The 21,200-nt window shown below is 45.3% G+C and overlaps 1 protein-coding gene across 2 annotated transcripts in view; it reads left to right on the top strand.

The window, feature by feature from the left end:
* Nucleotides 1–21,200, top strand: part of Nell2 (neural EGFL like 2) — a 319,573-nt gene that overhangs the window by 189,158 nt on the left and 109,215 nt on the right. For both annotated transcript variants that reach the window (NM_031070.3, XM_087559210.1), the window contains 1 exon segment: nucleotides 243–368. In NM_031070.3, the coding sequence (NP_112332.2) occupies nucleotides 243–368 (126 nt within the window).

The following is a 21,200-nucleotide window of genomic DNA, read 5'->3' as shown; positions in this document are numbered from 1 at the left end:
AAGCTATTCATAATGTACAAGTCAAAACTGGCAGACCTATTCGAAACTGTGGCAAGGAACTGTTCATAAAAGCACACATGCTTTCTGTCCTGTGAACATCAAATGCTCTTATTAAAGGGGATATTTTGAATGCTCTAATATGCAGTTCAATTAGTAACCATTCTTCTTTTTGCCAAGCAAAACCACAGGGGAATTCTCAAATATTGGCCACCATTGACCTCTGCTCCCTTCTTCCTTTGTAGACATTGACGAGTGTGCAGAGGGGCGCCATTACTGCCGTGAGAACACCATGTGTGTGAACACACCGGGCTCTTTCCTGTGTATCTGCCAAACAGGGTACATCAGAATCGACGATTACTCGTGTACGGGTAAGCAGGCCTGTGTCATTGAGTACCTCCTGCCTCGTTCGGTTTTCAAAGTTTTCTTTTTTTTTAAATTTCTAAGAAGTATTTCATAAATGTTTCTTCGTAACAAAAATTAAAATGGAAACTATTGCATCTTGATCTAGCATTTAATTGTGAATCTGCTCTGAAGAATAGAGTACTTGGTATTACGTGAACTTGGTATTAGGTGGAGAGACACAAACAAATGTTTCCTCAGTCTCCTAGGGCATTAACTGCAGACCAGAGTTGCTGTCATACCACTGGGTCTTGTACTGTTTTTTCCTCCACACAGGGATCTGTCCTTGCTCTTTAGTTTTTACTTTACCCTTAACAGCAAGGCGTTGGGAGGTTTCCTCACCCATTTTGTGGGTTATCTTTGACGTCCTTACGGTGTTTTGGAGAACCTCATTGCAGTTGTTGTAGTGGGTCACAGGCGTCATAGGCGGCTCGGATTGTTGCTTGTGTCGCTTCCTTGGAAGCTCGCATTTCGTCTTCTGATACCGTGTAAGGTCCTGCTCAGAGACTCGTAGGCCAGTTCCAGCTCAGTGGCTACTGGGCACTGCGTATAGAATGAATGGTGTTCTCAAAAAATAGGGACTTACTATTCACCCCTGGTTCTACCCAGAGCAACAGCAATAACCCAGGTATTATGAGAGTCTCTTGGAGAAGCCTGATCAACAACTTAAAATACAGCTTTTTGTGTTTAGTGTTGGCGATTTTTGTTAGGTTGTATTTGGCACTTGAAGGGAGCATTGGCAATGGCTGTTTTACAGAGGGCTGGCAGCATCTCTGAAGACCTACTGCCATCCATCCTATAAAAACAAACAAACAAACAAAAAAACAAAAAACAGCTGGCCGCAGGAGTCACCAAACCTCATCATTTCAGCCTTGCACAGTCCGCCGTCTCTACGTGTGACTTAGAGGCCAGCATTTTCATGTATTATTTCTTCTGATTGCAGTTTCTTATTTGGGAAAGTCTTTCTGGACACACAACCCAGCCTCATTGCGTATCTTAACATCCTAAGTAGGGTCCAGTCAACAACCTCTGTGACCCTTTCCAGTCCTGTTCCACACTCCCTCCAGACAGCAGCGTGCTTTCCCTCATCATGGTTCTCAGGATGCCCCCATGTGCCTTCGGCAAAGTACATTCGTGAAAGGACCACATTACCTCATAAGACATGGAGGAAGATGGCCCCATGAGCATTTCTTTCTCCCACGGATTTTTCGCACTAGCAGTACCATGACAAGTTCTACTCAGGGATGTTCCAAGTGTTTGTAATACCAGATGTTGGTCCATGGTTTTCTATACGTACATTAAAAAAAAAAATCCAAACAGGGCAAGATTAGCATTACCACCACAGGACAGGAAGAAAAGTGAGCAGGAAAAAAGATCTTCCTTTGGATTCTACCTTTTAATTGGATCATACATAAAAAAAATAAATCTAAAATCGTAAAGTTGGACAGCACTTACTTTTCTTGTCGTTTTCTGCTCTTTCCCTCAATTTTATATTTCTTCATCAGATAAAATGATGTTACACACACTCTATAGACATTCTGGGGAAGAGAAGCCCACCATACTCCCTGGTCCTAAAGATATGCATTTATATTAGGAAAGACATCGGTAGAAGTTCTGGCTAAGGTGTGTTTCTGTAATTGTCCCCCAGAGTTGTTACTACAGTGATCCTAGTGTGCACTAATGACATTCTACCTGCCAGAGCAAAGAGACGCTTGTCCTTTAAATGAGATTGTTGACATAAACCGTGGTGGTGGTGAGGAAGCACATCTCTTCCCGTGGGGCATAACCAAATACATCTTGCAGATAGAAAGGCATTTGATAAAAGTACCAAGGGGTTTACAAATTCCTACCCTTCTGTCACTTCAGCGTAAACATTTATAAATCATGGGAACAATTCCCTTTTTCCTTGATCAAACTTTTAAGCGGGTGGCAGAGTGTCTTGGAAGAGGGCAATAGAGATAATCTTGAATGTAAAAATAAAACAACTTAAGTTCCTGTAAATAATGGAGACTAGAACCCACAGCCTACTATATTAATGACAATAATAACAGATATGTTTCCTGTTAAGCTGAACTGTGCGTCTTAAAAATAAGAGTTGTAGTGGTTTCTGAGGCGGCTGATGGCAGGCCCCCAGATGCTCAGCTTGGCAGCCTCCTAGTGATTCTCCGCTTTTCTATAATCGTAGATGTCACAGGTCTCGAGTAAGAGGCCCGTGCGCCTGTTTCCGCAGGAGTGTGTTTCCTGGGGTTTATTTGTCTTCTGCACTGTGCGTTGACTACATGTCTAGCCACAGTGAATCCAGTGGTCAGCTTTCCCTCCATTGTGGAGGATTTCCTGCCCTGTCTTTCTGTCTCTCACTGCATGCAATTTCCAAATGAAGCCTCACCAACCACTGTTTGTTTCTGACTGGTGAGGGAGCATCTCCCCTCATGATTCCAGAGTATCTCATGAGGTGGACAAAGTGTCTCTTCAGCAGGATGCAGAGGAAAGCTGAGATCTTTCTCAGAAAAGCTGCCCGGGCTGAAGCTTTTGTGCTAATTAGAGAAGACCCGAGACTTTAACAGTCTGGCCAAGGACAGGAGGGGATTCCCCTAATGAAGCACCAGCCATTCCAAGTAACCAATTTCCTCTGCTTTCTTTATGAAGGAGAAACTTCTCTGGTCCTTATTCCTATCTACTCTATGTGGATCAACCAGTGTAAGACCATATAGTTGTACCCAAAAGCCAGGTTTCTGGGAGAATATAAGTAGCTTTTAGTTTTTATCTAGAACCCCTGGAGTACCTTCAAAATGTTGTGCAGCCAGTCCCTTACAAACACACCTTCACCTGGGAGCTTATATGCAGCAGGCTCAGAGATGAACCTCCTCTGAGGGTTTGCCTTATGCCTAATCCATCCTGCATATTCCTCTGTAAGATCTAAAGAGGACGCAGCTTCTCTGACAGGATTTGCAGTTCATTGACTGTGAATTTACTGCAATTGAGGTAACAAGAGAGTGTCTGTGGTATTGTGGGGCCTTCTCTACCTCCCCATCCCCCATTTTTGGCTGAATCCCAAAGCTTTTTCTTCTTCACTTTTTTTTTTTTGATGACTGCATTGTGACTATCTTTTATGTCTGTGTAACCCTTTCTTTCTGTTGAAGAGTCCTCTGCATACCACAATTGGCACTTTTAATTATACCCAGAAGACTCTTAGAGCTGTCTGTCTCAACGGAAAATCCATCACATTCATTTAAAGAAGACTTCAAGAGCAATACATATAACTTTACCATCCACATCTAATCAATACAGGAAGCTCTCTGTACTCTGAGAGCCTTACACTACTAGTGTGGTAGCCTTTCGCACTTGCTAGAAGTAACTACCTCCCATGGTTTGGTGGAGTGTGCATCTGAAAAATTCAAGGACCCCGAATTAGGTTTTCCCTAGGCTGTTAAGTTTGAAGGAGACAGTTCTTGAATACAATCTATTCTAAGCTCCTGACTTTATTAAATGAAGAAGCAGAAGCGTTTTCCCACTTGCTGCCTTCCCGCATGCTGTTGCATGGTGAGAGGTGACAGGAAACTGGAGACAAGTCTGTGCATCCTTAGCTTTGATTAGAACCACCATTTGTCTAGACGTTAGTTGCTTGAAAATAAATAAAGGGAAAAGGTTCCTATTTTATGTAGACATGCACTATGCAATTTGTACCATTCAATAATTAAACTTTCTTATAGGCTCTTTTTGGTTCATTAACTTCAACTTCAAGAGAAATCTCTCAGCTCACCACACACATGGTCATTATCCTAAATCAGTAGTTGGTAGAACTGCTCTCTTGGCCTCCGATGTGGTCATACAGCCACTCTGATGACTCAGTGAACCATTTTCATAAATGCTGAAACAGATCAAACTTTTATAAGCTCATTAACATAATTTATTTCCGAGAAGATTCTATCATATTCCTAATTAATGATTCATAACTTATCTCCCTTCCACATCTGTTATAGAAGAGAAACTGGTTATAAAGTATTCAAGGAGAAGGGGTGAGGAGAGAGGGGAGAGACAGGGGAAATGCAGGAGGAGGAGGGAAAGGGAAGGGAAAGAGAGAAAGGAAAAGAAAGGAGAAACAGGGCAGGAGACGAAGAGGAGCAGAAAAGAAACAGGCTTTGCATGAAATGACTCAAAATACTAGAAGTTCATTCTTTAGTGTCTTTATAATCAGAATAATTTCTATGCGTTGATTTTTTTCTTGGTTACTGTTCTGGACAAATAGCTTTCTTCGTTCACTTACATGGGCATAAACCAAATTAGGTAAATCGGGAATCCTACTGGTGACTTCTTCCTGCCACAGGATGTATGTAATAAATAGATCGAAAGTAAAACCTCTGAACAATGAAGATAGACTCAAGAACTTCGTGTTATCAGAAGACAGACACCTGGGAGGAGACACCTGCACCTCAGAGTCTTCCCATAGCTGTGATTGATTGTTACTATAAGAAAGGGTTTATTTTGTGATTACTGCCTTTATAACACCATGCAGTTCCTTGGAGTGGGAACAGGAGGATGGGAAGGATGGGCTGATGAAAGGCTTAGCAGAGTCTGGCCCCGCTTAGGAAGTGAGTTGTTCCTGTAGGACACTGATTGTCCTACAAGGAAGGATGTCTGCCCACAGAAGTTACCTAACAACTTGGCTATCACAACTACAGGGGGCAGATAGGGTGGTGTGGGTACCTTGAAATAGGGCTCTAGGGTGCTACTGTGCCTTTTACAACCCACCGATCTTTTTAAAATTATTATTAAATTAATTTATTTATTTACATTCCAAAAGTTGTCCATCTCCCAGAGGTCTTCACCCACTCTGCTTCTTCCTGCCTCTGAGAGGATGCTCCCCACCTGACCAGCTAACCCCTCCTTAAGCTCTCCAGCATCCTTCTTCTCTGGGGCATCAAGTTTCCACAGGATTAAGCACAACCTTTCCCACTGAAGCCTGACAAGGAAGTCCTCTACTACCTATGTGCTCTGGGCCACAGACCAGCCCGCATATGCTCTTTGGTTGGTGGCTTAGTCTCTGGGGAATGAATCGAAGTATGCAGCAGTGAAGGGTAGGGGATGGGGTGGAGGAGCCTCTAGACCAGAGACCTGGGATATGAGAGGTCCCAGGACCGAATGGGGATGACCTCAGAAAAATGTCCCACAGTGGGGAGATGGGACCTGAAGAGGCCACCTCCAGTTGAGTCAGGGGCCACCCACCCATCTTCAAAGTTTTTAACCCAGAATTCTTCATGGCTAAAGGATATGCAGGGACTAAAATGGAGTGGAGACTGAAAGGCCACCCAGTGTGCAGCCCAACATGGAATCCATCCCATGCCAGCTGTCCTTTTGAGAAAATGATTTATTTCCCTGGGACTCTTGACTTCATGCTTCCCCTCATTAATTGTCAATGGTGTATAGTCTCTGGAAGGCAGCTTTATGTAGCACTAAGGTTAGGATAATGCCCAAACTGAGAAATCCTATGTCAGTGTACTGGCTGGTTTTGTGTGTCAACTTGACACAAACTGGAGTTATCACAGAGAAAGGAGCCTCCCTTGAGGAAATGCCTCCATGAGATCCAGCTGTAAGGCATTTTCTCAACTAGTGATGAAGGGTGGGAGGTCAAAAGGGCCTCTTGTGGGTGGTGCCATCCCTGGGCTGGTGGTCCTGGGTTCTATAAGAAAGCTAGCTGAGCAAGTCAGGGGAAGCAAGCCAGTAAGTAACGTCCCTCCATGGCCTCTGCATCAGCTCCTGCTTCCTGCCCTGTGTGAATTCCAGTCCTGACTTCTTTTGGTGATGAACAGCAATGTGGAAGTGTAAGCTGAATAAACCGTTTCCTCCCCAACCTGCTTCTTGGTCATGGTGTTTGTGCAGGAATAGGAACCCTGACAAAGACAAATTGATACCAACATAGTGGGGTATTCCTGTGACAACCTGACCATGTTTTGGAGAGGACTGTGGAAGGACTTTGGAACTTTGAGCTAGAAGAGCATTGGGTGTTAAGAGCTCTGTGGGATGATCTGTAGGAACTTCGAAGATAATGTTGAGAACAGTGCAGAAGATGGAGGTCTGGCTTGTGAAATTCAGAGGGAAGATTAAAGACTCTTATCAGGGCTATTGCTGTTTTGATTGTGAAGATTCTGTGGTTTTGGTTAGCTGGGGCTGAAGACTCAGCTGTGATTAACAAGATACCAGAACCACTAAAGCAAAATCTTTGCATTGCTGGGACAATTGATGCTGGTCAGCTGGAGCTAAGAAATTAGTGCTGATTAAGAAGAGACCAGCATCACTGAGGTGAAATCTTCTGGGAAGTGTTTTCTGAGAGCACAAAGAGGCTGTGTTCCAAACATAGTCAAGGTTGCACCTCGTGCTGCAGCTGGACTTGGTAGTGTGTAAGAGTCACCCAGGTGGTACTGGTTTTGAAGGCATGAAGAACAGCTGAGGCTGGGCACTGTGCAAGGCCATGGAAGGCCACTGGTGAAGGTGCAGCCTCAGTTGCAATTGATGGCCCAGGACTGAAAGGGTCATGCAAAGGAGTTGAGGCTTGGCACCATGAAGGGAGCCTGTGAGAAACACAGTTGCTGTGGAAGACGACAGTGTTTTGGAGATGCCAGTACCATGAGGTGACCTCCATGAACAGCAGCAGGGGAGCACAGGCATCCAGAGCCTAGAGGACAAAGTACGTGTTACAAAGGGTAGAGCTGGAGAAGTGACCCAAGCCCTTGGAAGAGCCCAAAAGATTGTGGGTGGATCCCAGACATTGGACAGTTAGAGTTTGATTTTGCTTTTAATTGTGACTGTGCCCTGATATTTTCCCTCTTCAAGGAAGTATTTTAATGGAGCCCCCAGTTAAGAGTCTTTGAATTGTAAAAAGACTTTGAACTTTAAGAGAGATTTGATATTTTAAAGGGATTTAAGTTTTAATATGTAAGAATTTGTAAAGACCTTGGCACTCTTAAAGTTATTTAGATCTTGGGAATGAATAAGAAAGTAAAGGTTGAGGCTTAATAGTGATGTGTTTGTGTGTCGAGTTGATAAGGGGTCAATTGTACTGGCCAGTTTTGTGTGTCAACTTGACACAAGCTAGAGTTATTGCAGAAAAGGAGTCTCAGTTGTGGGAACTCCTTCATGAGATCCAGCTGTAAGGCATTTTCTCAACTAGTGGTCAAGGTGGGAGGACCCATCCCATTGTGGAGGGAGCCGTCCCTGGGCTGATGGTCTTGGGTTCTATAAGAGAGCAAGCTGAGCAAGCCAGGGGAAGCAAACCAGTAAGTAACACCCCTCCATGGCCTCTGCATCAGCTCCTGCTTCCTGACCTGTGTGAGTTCCAGTCCTGACTTCCTTTGGTGATGAACAGCAATGTGGAAGTGTAAGCTGAATAAACCCTTTCCTCCCCAGCTTGCTTCTTGGTCATGGTGTTTGTGCAGGAATAGAAACCCTAAGACAGTCAGAATTCCCGATCACTTATTTAAAAACTTTCCCCACTCATGTCTATGTCCTCTCCAGGCTCTGTGCAGTGATGCCTCCTAACCCCATTATTTCCTCCCAACTCTTCTCTTTCCCTTTGGTGACAGAAAGGAGCCCTTCTCACCAAGTCCCACCTTAAACTAGTTTCTTTGCTCTTCTCTCTGCAACTAAATGCCTTGTTGATTTTTGGTTGTATGTGTATGTCTGTGGATCGGGTGTGTGCTTGATGCCTGCAGAGGTTAGATATGAGGTGTTGGTCCCCTAGAACTATACTTTCTGACAGCTCTCAGCCATGGGTGCTGCAAAGAGCCTCAGTCCTCTGTTAAAGCAGCCAGTGCTTTTAACCACTGAGCCACCTCTCCAGCCCCTAGACAAGCATTTTTAAAAACACTAATAGTAACAATAAAGAAAAATAGTTGGATTTAAATCACATTAAGTATTTAAATATCTGTTCGTGCATGTGGGCAAGACACAGACATAACAGATTAGTGGCAAGAGACATTATCTAATCGATGCATTGGGACAACGATTTGCATACATGAGAAATAAAGTATTCAATGACTGTGACAATAAAAAATTAAAACTACCAAAAGGAATCACAGGTATCATTAAAACATGGAAGAAAAGTTTTATTTAGACTACTTAGCATTTCATATGCATGAGTGTTTTACTTGAATGTTTGTAAAGAATAAGAGGGAGAAGGAGAAGGAGGAGGAGAGGGGAAGCCTAATCTTAGAGAAGGAGGAGGAGAGGGGAAGCCTAATCTTAGCCCAACATCCGTGAATGGTTGTCGTCTTCTGGGATTCCGGGCCTCAGCATGGGGATCCACCCGTGCAGATGTTTACTCACACTCACGGTGCTTCTACTGATTGTGGGTGCTACTGCTGTCCTGGGGCTGTGCTGCTGGCCCTTCTTCCATGCCAGTATCTATCTCAGCAGACATTTGACTGCATTGTGCTGTTAAAGTATCTTCTTCTCCACTTTTTCCAAGGAAGTATTTAACTTTCTACAGCACTTTTACCACATGAAGTGTTGGGGTCACTCAGTCTCTGCTAATATCCACACTGGTTGGTGCGAGTCTTTGACGCTGGCACTCAGGGCTGTCCCTCCGACTGTTTAACTTGTTCACTCTAGACAGAGTAGTGGATTTCATTGTGATGCAGTTGTCTTCACTTTGCTTTGTCACTGTGGTCTTTCTAGCATCTTGAATGTTCTTGTCAGTACAGACAGACTTACTGCTGGGAGACAGAGACAAAGACATAAGCCGGTACTGAGCCATGCCTGTTTTCTAAACTTCTCTATCGACTGCTAGAGAAAGTAATTTGTATAAGACACTTAAAGTACTGTTTTGAGCCAGTCAGCCATGGCACGTGCCTTTAATCCCAGCACTTGGGAGGCAGAGGCAGGAGCATCTCTGTGTCCAAGGCCAGCCTGGTCTACAGAGTGAGTTCCAGGATAGCCAGGGTTACACAGAGAAACTCTCCCTCAAAGACAGACAGACAGGCACGCATGCACGCACACACACACACACACACACACACACACACACACACACACACACACAATTTTGAAAAGTGCCAGCAACATTGCTTTTTCTGCCTTTTTCCAAAAATAATTTAAGTCAATGCTCATAATCTTTCATATGAATGGAAAATAATTTTATCATTAGCTACTTCAAGTAGCCTTTGATAGAGTCAATGAAACTGCAGGAACTAAGCAAGATACATAATTCATCGTGTGTGTCGGTATCAAGGTGACTACTAGTGTACAAATTGTAAAGGGATTGAGAATTCTGGGGCAGTGACATAGAGGACAGTCCACAAGAAGTCCTTTGTGAGAACAATTACAGGAAGTAGAAATAGGTGTGTCAGCTTTCATAAACTGTCCTAAATAAAGCTATACTAGCTATAAAATGCCCGGCTCAGGAGAAACCTTTAACAAGCATTAGCTGCCTGATCATTGGTGCTGTTAGTGTTAGACCAGCCATCTTCTTAAAGAAATGTTTTATTTCTCTGAGACCCTTCTGTCTCAGTGTTGTTCGGTGGTTGTATTTAAATTGGGTCATTAATTTCATGAAGTAGACAGCTTCTTTGGAAAGTTGGCCACAACTGTCATTATTCCTTCAGTTGTGCTTAGTTAGTACCTGTGAATGGGGACTTAAATTTAAAAAAAAAAAGGCAATGAAACTCTGGTGTAAAAGAAGAGCATCAGCTCTGGGAGTGAAGTTCTTTAGAAGACTCCATTGTGCTTCCTCAGCTAGGCACCTTCCCATTGTCCTGTCAGCCAGGGATAGATGAGGGAGGCATCTGGGACCTGCTTGGATACACACGTGCCCACAGTAGAGAAACAGACCACCAGAAAGTCAGGGGACTGGGTTAGGCATTCAGAGGACAGCTTCGATGAGCCCGGTTTCTTTCACATGGGTTTCTTTTCTACGGAATCTCAACAAACCTATTCTCAGACAATCCTATCAAATGACCCTGAGCTGCCTGCCACGGCTATTGAAATGCTTTTTGTGACTAATTATTTCATATCTTGTTTCCGTGACATTGCAAACTATAATGAAATTACACTATATTTCATCCTTTACATAAGACCTGAAACTCAGGCGAATTTAGGTTTGAAATTGCCCAAATATATCCCCGGAAGCAAAGGGATGTCTCACGGCCTCCTGTAGCTCGCTGTGTGTTATTATACTTTGTGGTTATGACCGCGTAAGTTAAAAATATAAACACAAAGGTTACAAAAGCAAATTAAACTTCAGTGCCCCAGGATTAAAAGAATTAATGATGACAAGCTACCTCTCTAAACCATCACCTGAGGCTAGAGATATGGCTCAGCGGGTAAGAGCGATTACTGTGCAAACGTGAGGACCTACGTCTGAATCCTTAATGCCCACAGTAAAGCTTGGCTTGGATGTGATTACCTGTAATCCAGCTTCAGACACACGTGGACTCCGGAGCCCATTGGCTGGACAGCCTCAGAGACAAACCAGGCTTCTGGTTCAACGAAAGAAACTTTCTCAAGGCAAAGGCACCAAGTGATAGAAGATACTGTGTGTCTTCCTCTGGTTTTTACATACCTGAATACCCTTATGTATGCACCACACCACACATGTACACAACACATTACATGCATATATACATATATATATGTATACATATAAAACACTCACACATATACACAGCACAACATAGGTATACATATACATGTCACACACATGTGCACAATCACACAAGAATACTCAATGTATCTCACTCTCTCACACATTTATACAACCTACTTCTCACACATATACAGCACATATACACAACATATACACATACACGTATACACATCAATGTATACACAACACATCACACATGTGCACAAGCACATGCACACACAGTTTGCTCTTCAGAGTTCCAGAGTTATGCAGCCAAGCTAGCCCGCCTCTCTGAGAGCCAGCCTACCTGTGCCCTGAGCACACAGATGGCAAGAGTGGCCTCTGTGTAGGGAGTAGGGAGACTCACCCACTTAGACCTGGTTACTCACTAAACCCTAACTCGCTCCTGTTCCACACAGAGGCATGGTTTGATTTATGTGTCAAGGCTTTCTTTTCCATGTGAAAGGCGCAGACTTGGAAACCACATAGGGGAATACAAAGGGCACCGGGGCCAGCAGTGTGACAGCAGCGGCATCCTAGTAACAGATGCCTGCGGAGGCCGCAGACACCTTCCCTCCCTTTCTGATTGCTGGCAGAGGACTCGGCCCTTTTGCTCCCTCACATTTCTAATCACTCCACTGCTGCAGAGTTCATCTTCCAGTTCAGCTGCTGGTCTGATCCTGAGGAGGATGGCATGGCCCAGTCCTGCTGTCCCGTCTCTCCCCAGCCCAGGGCCCCTCACTGGTGTCACAGCTGTGGTACGTTACAGACTGTGTGTCCAGAGATCACTGGTGTCACAGCTGTGGTACATGATCGACTGTGGATCCAAAGATCACTGGTGTCACAGCTGTGGTACGTTACAGATCATGGATCCAGAGATCACTGGTGTCACAGCTGTGGTACATGATCGACTGTGTGTCCAGAGATCACTGGTGTCACAGCTGTGGTACATGATCGACTGTGTGTCCAGAGATCACTGGTGTCACAGCTGTGGTACATGATCGACTGTGGATCCAAAGATCACTGGTGTCACAGCTGTGGTACGTCATCGACTGTGGATCCAGAGATCACTGGTGTCACAGCTGTGGTACGTTGCAGACTGTGCATCCAGAGATCACTGGTGTAACAGCTGTGGTACGTTACAGACTGTGCATCCAGAGATGAGTCATAGAAAAGCCTTGACTTTATTTTTTCTGTCTCTGCTGCAGTGAGAGCGCCCTCATGGTCTGGAAGGAGTGGCTTTTGCTGGCTCCCTCTGTCGCTTCTCTCAGTTCTTGCTTTCTGCCCCTCTTTAAGAGGTTTCCTAATGTTATTTTATTAAAGGTAATACCACCGGGCTAGTTGTCCACTGCTCTATAAAAGAGACCATCACACATAGAACCTTAAGCACCAAGCACAGCATTTCCCGGGGTTGGTGTACTGAGGACTTGGGTACTGCATAACCGAGCGGCCAGTTTCCAGGTCCCTCAGGCTGCAGTCAGGGTGTTGGCAAGAGCTGGGCAGGCAAGTGTTCACTCCAAGGTTACATATTTTGATGTTGGCTGATACAGTTCCTCACTGGTGGCTGATGGCAGATTGTCCTTAGTTCCTTCCAGCATGGCATGGATCCTCTAATATAATATGCAACTCCATCCATCAAAGCCATTGCAGGAATGAGTCTGCTAACAGGAGGAGGTCGCTGTCTTTGTAGCCTGAATGCAGAGCTGACAGTCTGTTGCCTCTCCCAGTGTCCGTTGCTATTAGAAGCAAATCACTGGGTCTAGCCTGCACTACAGGGAGAGGGGCTTCACAAAAATATAAATGCCGCCTAGTCCAGCTGTATTGAAAGATGACTACTATGTATGGTGACCATGTGGAAGAATGCCCCTCCCACTGCACTAGGTGTGAGTAAGCAGCCCCACGCTGACTAGGAGGAGAGCTGGGCATAACACGTCTATCGAGAACTGAGTAGCAATGAAAACCTCACCCTGTATGTTTCTTTCCATTTCTTTCCACCCATACAAATATGGTGGAACTCTGATAATGGGTAGTGTAGGGTCACTGTCCTATCTAATAAATACACTTTAAGCCAGCATCGTAGGGAAGCGTAGCGACCAGTTTATCGACCCCTGCCCAGCATCTCTTTGGATTGAAGAATGAAAGTCACATGCATTAGTTTACTTTTGAAAGGCCTCAGCTAACTCAGTGACTGGGAACTTCTAATCCCCTGCCTGCTTCCCTAGGCCCAGTAGTGGAAGTGGCCAGTGTCCACTTACCCAAAATCTCATGTGGCTCCTTGGCTTTATCTTCTGAAGCTTCTACATCCTCCCTTCTCTCTCCACCCAGCCAGGGCCATCCTTTAGCCTTTGGATATGCAAATTTCTGATTGAATCAAAGCATCAGAACCAATCTCCAACAGGGAATTATAAAAGGGCGCTGTGAGAGACCAGGAGAGGCCATGAATAATCTGGTGGAAACCTGGGTAGATACTGACAAAGTGATATCAAACAAAGGATTTTTTTAATTAATGCCTTTTCTGATTTATCATCATCATCATCATCATCATCATCATCATCATCGTGATGTTAATGTGTTCACTTTACATCCTACTCACTACCCGACTCCTGGTCACCCCATCTCATAATCCTTCCTCCCTCCCTACCCCCTCCCTTTCTCCTCTGAACAGATGGGGATCCTCCTAGGTATCCCCCACACTAACAAACAACTCTCTGTGGGACTAGGTGCATCCTGTCCCACTGAGGCCATGCGAGGCATCCCTGCTAGGAGAACAAACTTATCCCATATACAGGCTACAGCTTTTGGGAGAGGCCCTGCTCCAGGTGTTTGGGACCCACGTGAACACCAAGCTGCACACCTGCTACACCTGCACACCTGCTACACCTGCTACACCTGCACACCTGCACACCTGCTACACCTGCACACCTGTACACCTGCACACCTGCACACCTGCACACCTGCTACACCTGCACACCTGCACACCTGCTACACCTGCACACCTGTACACCTGCACACCTGCACACCTGCACACCTGTACACCTGCACACCTGTACACCTGCACACCTGCACACCTGCACACCTGCACACCTGTACGAGGGCCTAGGTCCAGCCCATGTGTGCTCTTTGGTTGCTGGTTCAGTCTCTGAGAGCCCCAAGAGTCCAGCTTAGGTTTTTGCAAGAGGCTGCTTGTACAGATATCTGCTGAGACAGGCAAAATTAGTTTTCCTCAGCTGAGCGACTCTGGGTATATCAGCCACACTCAGAGGCAGGGTCCATACCTAGGAGTAATTGGGCGACACAAAACTGACACCATGGGTTTTGCTTGTTTTTCTGCCCTTACTGTATGTTTTGTGTTTGGGGTATTTTTTTTCTTTGTCTTGTTGGCTTTTTGTTTGTTTTGATTTTCTTGTTTTGCTCTTGAGAGAGAGAGAAGTATGAGAGATAGAGGGGAGAGAAAGTGAAGTTGGGTGGGCAGGAAAGTAGGGGGAGATCTGTGAGGAGTTGGGGAAAGGAGAAAAGTATGATCAAAACATATAATATATAAAAGTAAAATATATTAAAAGATAAAAATTGAGTTCTTTTTAAAAAGATGAATGGTCATTTTAAGACAGGAAGGAGTAAGAAGAGACATTTTAAGGAGTAGGAAGGGGGGAAGAAGTCTGCGTGGTGACAGTGACTTCAGTGAGAATGGACTTGCTAGAGATGAAAGTCTAGAGAGAGAAAAGCAAGGCGTGTTTTACAGTGTCTACAACACTCGCACACCCTCAGTCCTGAAAACATGTTTACTTGATTGACTGCACGTCCCACAGCCAGTGTAGGCCTCCTTCCCAGGGAGAGGGATCTCACCCTCAACAAGACAGAATACTTGCCATCCCTGGAGGTCCACAACAGCAGATTTTCAGTGTGGCCTAATGAGAACTCGTTTTCCAACTTTTCAGAATACAGCTGCATTGATTAACTCACTGAGACATGGTTTTTAAAAAAGATTCCTTTGTGAATGTCCATCCTTTCATCCATCCATCCATCCCTCCATCCCTCCATCCCTCCATCCCTCCCTCCCTCCCTCCATCCCTCCATCCCTCCCTCCCTCCATCCCTCCATCCCTCCCTCCCTCCATCCCTCCCTCCCTCCATCCCTCCCTCCATCCCTCCATCCCTCCCTCCCTCCATCCCTCCCTCCATCCATCCCTCCCTCCATCCCTCCATCCATCCATCCCTCCCTCCCTCCATCCCTCCCTCCATCCCTCCATCCATCCATCCCTCCCTCCCTCCATCCCTCCCTCCATCCCTCCCTCCATCTCTCCATCCATCTCTCCATCCCTCCCTCCATCCCTCCCTCCATCTCTCCATCCCTCCCTCCCTCCCTCCATCCCTCCCTCCCTCCATCCCTCCCTCCATCTCTCCATCCCTCCCTCCTTCCCTCCCTCCATCCCTCCCTCCCTCCATCCCTCCATCCCTCCCTCCATCTCTCCCTCCATCCCTCCATCCATCCATCCCTCCCTCCCTCCATCCATCCCTCCCTCCCTCCATCCATCCATCCAATCATCTTTCCAATCATTCATCATCTACCCTCCCTTCCTTCCTCCCTTCTACCCATCCACCATCCTATCCATCCATCCACCCTTCCATCCATCTATCTATCCATCCATCCATCCCTCCCTCCCTCCATCCATCCATCCATCCCTCCCTCCATCCACCCTTCCATCCATCTATCTATCCATCCATCCATTAAATATAAAAAAGACAAAAATAGCAGCAGCACAAAATAGACAGCATACGACGATTTTAAGGTCATACCATTTTGCTAATTTAAATGATCAAATGACACGCTCTTTCTGGCTCACTTCTCATTTTATCTCACTCATGACATCTTAGTTAAGCCTCTTACCTTTGAGTCCCTGTTCCACACAGAACTGGATATGCTTTTAGGCAGTTTGCCTCAATCTCTCCACCTTAAAATGGAACATTAACACCACATGCTGTTTTCAAGTACACGAGAGGAATCATTCTGAGTGATTAACGTGGGAACTGAGCACAAGGACTCCAGAGGTAGCCAGTGCTGTGCACCACCCTCATCTGCAGCCCAGAGAATCTGTGACTTCCCATCACAAAGGGGACCTTTCAGATGTGAGTAAGGTTAAGGACCATAAAATAGAGAATCATCCTGGATCGTCTGGGTGGGCCCCCTACCATTACGAGTCATTAAAAGAGAAGGTTTTTTCCAAGCTGTGGTCAGAGAGAGCTGTGAATTCAGTGACCGTGAGGGAGATGTAGCGCAGCCATCTGTGAAGATGAAGAAGAGCACAGGGACAGCTGCCTCAGAAGCAGGAGAAAGCCAGAAGCAGCCTCTTCCCCAGGCCTCAGAAGCACAGCCCTGTGCACAGTGCTTTTAACCAAGCCAGTCTATGTAGGACTCCCAACATCCAGAACTGTGGAAGCCCCTGCTATTTTAAGCTGTTGATATTTTAATTGCTGTAATGGGAATAGAATAAAAAAGGGAATAAAACTGGTACACTGTTTAGCTAATACTGTTGAATTGTCCACACTGTATTTTAAAGGGGCTCTGTTCCCACCGTCTTGTGATTACTGCCAGGAGAGCTGCATAATCTATTACAGGAAAAAGCTCTGTTTGTATTTATGCTCAGACTCCTTGCTTTCATGATTGGCTTTTGTCTTTCTTGGCTTCTTGCTCTAGAAATTAAAGAGCTCATTATTTCTGAGACAGTTTGATTCGGTTTCTTGTAACACAAATAATGTAGCAATGGGTCCTCAGCTTACCCCTGTCACAGGACATTAAAAGATGATAGGAGAACATTTCTTACCTGCTTCTCTTAAAGGGAGATTCCTAACTAAATAGCAGGAGTGACATAGAGAGACAACACAGTGACACTGAGTTTCAGAATGTGTGGTGATGTGGGGAATACATGCTGTCTTCCGGATGCAGGGTTTGAGGGGAAACTTCTAACTCAGGAAGGATCTCTGCCAACAGAGCTTCCTCGGAGTCACAAATCCAGGGCCTGCGGGCCACAGTTGGCTTCCAATGAAGATTTATTTGGGTTTGGGGGCATTTTAATGATTCAGCTGGTCAAAAGATTTCATCGTAAAACCTGGATTCCCAGCCAGACTTTCAAACAGTTCTCTATTAGCTCTGGGTCTGCATTGCTGCACTTGAGCAAAGCAGATGCAGGGACAGCCCACCCAGACGTCCTTCACCACAGTCCTAGGTGCTGAGACTCAGGTTTCCATGAAGAATGCTGACGTGTGTATGTAAGTCTAGAATGGCTATCTCCAGTCTGCCCGCCTAACACAAGAATCAGACAGGTTGTACTTTGTAATTTGTGGTTCATAGATGATTAGGAATGTGCTCACCTCAAGGCTTGGAGATCTAAGCACAGAAAGTGTCAAGAGCGTGGCTGTTAAGTAAGGCACACCTCTGCCGAATCTTAAAGCAACACTGAAGTGAACTTCAGAACAACTTGCGGCACTAGTTACTCCAGTAGATCTGCTGTCATTTTTTCTTAAAAATTACATCACAGGGCTGGAGGGAGAATTCAGTCAGTAAAGTGTTTGCCATGAACTTCTGAAGAGGATTTCAACCCCCAGCATCCCATAAAAAGCAGGGCACAGTGCTAACACATGCCTGTAATCCCAATACTCGAGATGCAGATACAGGAAGATGATGGGTCGTTCTTGCAGACCAACTAGATTAACTGCTTAACCAGTTCAGACTAACCTGAGAACCTGTTTCAAAATAAAATGCTTGGCTCCAGGAAGACCAATATCCATGGTTGAATTCCGGCCTCATGCATACCTCAGATGTATACATACCCAAATGTGTTCCCTCTGAGACATTCAGCTTCTCTTTGCACACATTAAAATGGGTGATATGTCTCTCCCACTAGAGGTAAACATTCCCATATCTCTATACAGCATTTGGTAAGTCCCAAGGCTGAAGGAGCCAAGATAAGCATGGTGAGGTGTCTTCCTGTAGCTATTACGGTGTCCTACAAAGGTATCTTGCACATCTCTGCTCATTGTCAGAGACCTGCAGTGCCCTTGATTCTAAGAACGGCAGGTCTTGCAGCCAGGCCACATATGAAAGGTCCTCCTAGAGCAGGAGTCAGAATCTCTGTGGATCCAGGTAGTAGAGAGGGGGTCAGGTGTTAGAGAGGAGGTGTCCTTCATGGCCAGGCAGTAGAGCTGGAATTTGTCCTTTGGGCCTTCTTACAGAATCTAAACCAAGATAATGGTTAATGGACCAATTTGGCCCACACTGCTTTCTTCTACATATTCTATCCTTCCTCCCAGCCAACCCAAAATCTCATGAATACCTTGAAGATGGGCTGAAATGCTGAATTTCTGCCTTCCCCAAATGGTCACTTTGATACCCATCCCCCTCTCCTTTTGTGGAAAAGGAGGTCATGTGGCTTCAAATGTTGACATCTGACTCAGCAATCCTACTGTTAGATGAAATCCGTCTGCTTCTGCCTCCCAAGTGCCAGAATTAAAGATACGCACCACCAAGTCGGCCCTCTCTCCTTTAACAGGCACTTAAAACTACCCTTGCTAAAAGCACGGGTTCCTCCATTGGGTCAATAATGTAATAAAATCCAGGACAAAGGCTGGAATCTCTGCTTCCATTTTGAATCCTTCTCCTCTTCACCAGGCGAGACTCTCACTGAAGTCTCCAGAGCTCATTCTGAGCATGTTCGCCTCAAAGCTGCTGAGCCCTGAACTACCTTGCTTTTTAGCCAAGGCAGTTTTTTTTTTCAAGAGCAAGCAAATTTATTTAAAAAACTTTATATATTATCCTTTTTCTATTTTGTGTTTTTATGGAATTTTTGAGTGTACAAATGTGTGGCTGTATTTCTTTTTTTTTTTTATTAACTTGAGTATTTCTTATATACATTTCGAGTGTTATTCCCTTTCCCGGTTTCCGGGCCAACATCCCCCTCCCCCACCCTTCTTTATGGGTGTTCCCCTCCCAACCCTCCCCCACTTGCCGCCCTCCCCTCAACAATCTAGTTCACTGGGGGTTCAGTCTTAGCAGGACCCAGGGCTTCCCCTTCCACTGGTGCTCTTACTAGGATATTCATTGCTACCTATGAGGTCAGAGTCCAGGGTCAGTCCATGCATAGTCTTTAGGTAGTGGCTTAGTCCCTGGAAGCTCTGGTTGCTTGGGATTGTTGTACATATGGGGTCTCGAGCCCCTTCAAGCTCTTCCAGTTCTTTCTCTGATTCCTTCAACGGGGGTCCTATTCTCAGTTCAGTGGTTTGCTGCTGGCATTCGCCTCTGTATTTGCTGTATTCTGGCTGTGTCTCTCAGGAGCGATCTACATCCGGCTCCTGTCGGTCTGCACTTCTTTGCTTCATCCATCTTGTCTAATTGGGTGGCTGTATATGTATGGGCCACATGTGGGGCAGGCTCTGAATGGGTGTTCCTTCAGTCTCTGTTTTAATGCCAAGGCAGTTTTTAAGAGTGTGTTAAGAACTTCAAAAGGGCCAGCTTGATGGCACATACCTTGAATCCCAGCATCCGGGAGGCAGAGACAGGTGGATCTCTGAATTTGGGACCGTTCTGGTCTACATAGCAAATTCCAGGCCATCCAGGATTACTCACTGAAACTCTGTCTAAAACAACCAAAACAACAGAACAAAGAGAAATAGGAAGAAAGATGGAGAGAAGTAAGGGCATATATGTTGGTAAATGTTCTTTACGTTTGACTACTGTGTTCAAAGCATTGTGCTAGTGTAAGTTTTGCTGCTCTGACGGCCATGTTTCAATCAAGACTCTATCGTTCTTATCCAGTATCGAATTAGCGTTCCATTGCTGTGAAGAGACACCATGACCAAAGCAACTCTTATGAAAGACAACATTCATTACAGTTTTAGAGGTTAGTCCACTATTATCATGGCAGGGAGCATGATAGGCAAGCAGGTGCTAGAGCAGTAGCTGAGAGCTACACACAGAAAGACAGAGACAGACACAGAGAGACAAGAGAGGCTGACTCTAGGCCTGCCTTGTGTGAAACCTCAAAGCCCACCATCAGTTACATGCTTCCTCCAACACGATCACACCTCCTAACCCTATTAATCCTTTCAAGTGGTGCATTCCACAGCTCACGCCGCCATGCCCGGACAAGGTCTGCCGTCCTGCTGCCTGTAGTTCTTTGCCTCTTGCACATGATCTTGGTTCCGTCACCAACTCTGCCTCCCCGTGCATTGGATCCAGTCCCTTCTGTAGGAACTTCAGTGACTTCCCCATTGCCCCCCAAGTGATTCACACCTTCACATAGCAGTCCAGATGTCAGCCGCTTCTCTGCAGCTTCTGGGTCCCATAAATCACAACCCTCTGACCTATCGTTTGCACACCCGCTTTTTGACTTGCTACCGTATGTTATTCGCACACATGGGCTGTACCATTCTTCACCTCCATGTAACAAATGTTCCTGACTAATACGTGAGAAATCAGCCTGAGATAATGATTAACTTGCTTAAATTCTCGGCTATGTAAAGTAGAAGACCCTTACTCAACAGGGGACAGTGAACATTGGCTGCTTCCTTTCAGCCTTCCCCAGAAAGGGAAGCTGTGGCTTCAGTGAAGGTGAAACCTGACAGGCTGTGTGTCTCAGGATCCTTCGGCTCAGTTCTGTTGGGTTATGCATCGGGGCCCCTCCCTGCTGGACTTTCCTGTCAGACTCCTCTCCCCAGCCCTTCCCATTTCCCATAGTCGCTTGATTTCTGTTGGCTTCTGATTCTAGATGTCTGGGGTGGCCGTGTGCTATTCCATTTTCATGTTCTAGGCATGACGCGTGTTTGCCTGAGTAGCTGTGCTAGCTAATAATATGGGCTAATGGTGTTAAACTGTTCATTGTTCTTTCTCAGTTAATCCTAACACCATCTCCATTAGCACTAGTGATGTTCCCCGTTTAGAGATGAAGGAAAGAAAGCCAAAGAAATTTATGTAGCATCTCAAATTAGTCATTTATCAACTAGCTTTGAATTCTGGCTGTGCAGCCAAAATAGCTAATGGAGTGATCCTCGGAAAGTTGCTGTATCCGTTTCCTCTTCTAGGGAACTATTAACCATCACTTCATCTTCTGTTCAAAGTCTAGACAAGTCAATGTATATGTAAGAACTTTATAGTATCAGGAAGCACAACCATTTTAAAGTTCTTCTTTATTGGATAT

Source organism: Rattus norvegicus, chromosome 7 (assembly GCF_021556685.1).
Source record: "Rattus norvegicus strain SHRSP/BbbUtx chromosome 7, alternate assembly SHRSP_T2T, whole genome shotgun sequence".
Lineage (NCBI taxonomy): Eukaryota > Metazoa > Chordata > Mammalia > Rodentia > Muridae > Rattus > Rattus norvegicus.
The sequence above is the reverse complement of the archived record's forward strand: the minus strand, read 5'-3'. Positions and strand labels throughout refer to the sequence as shown.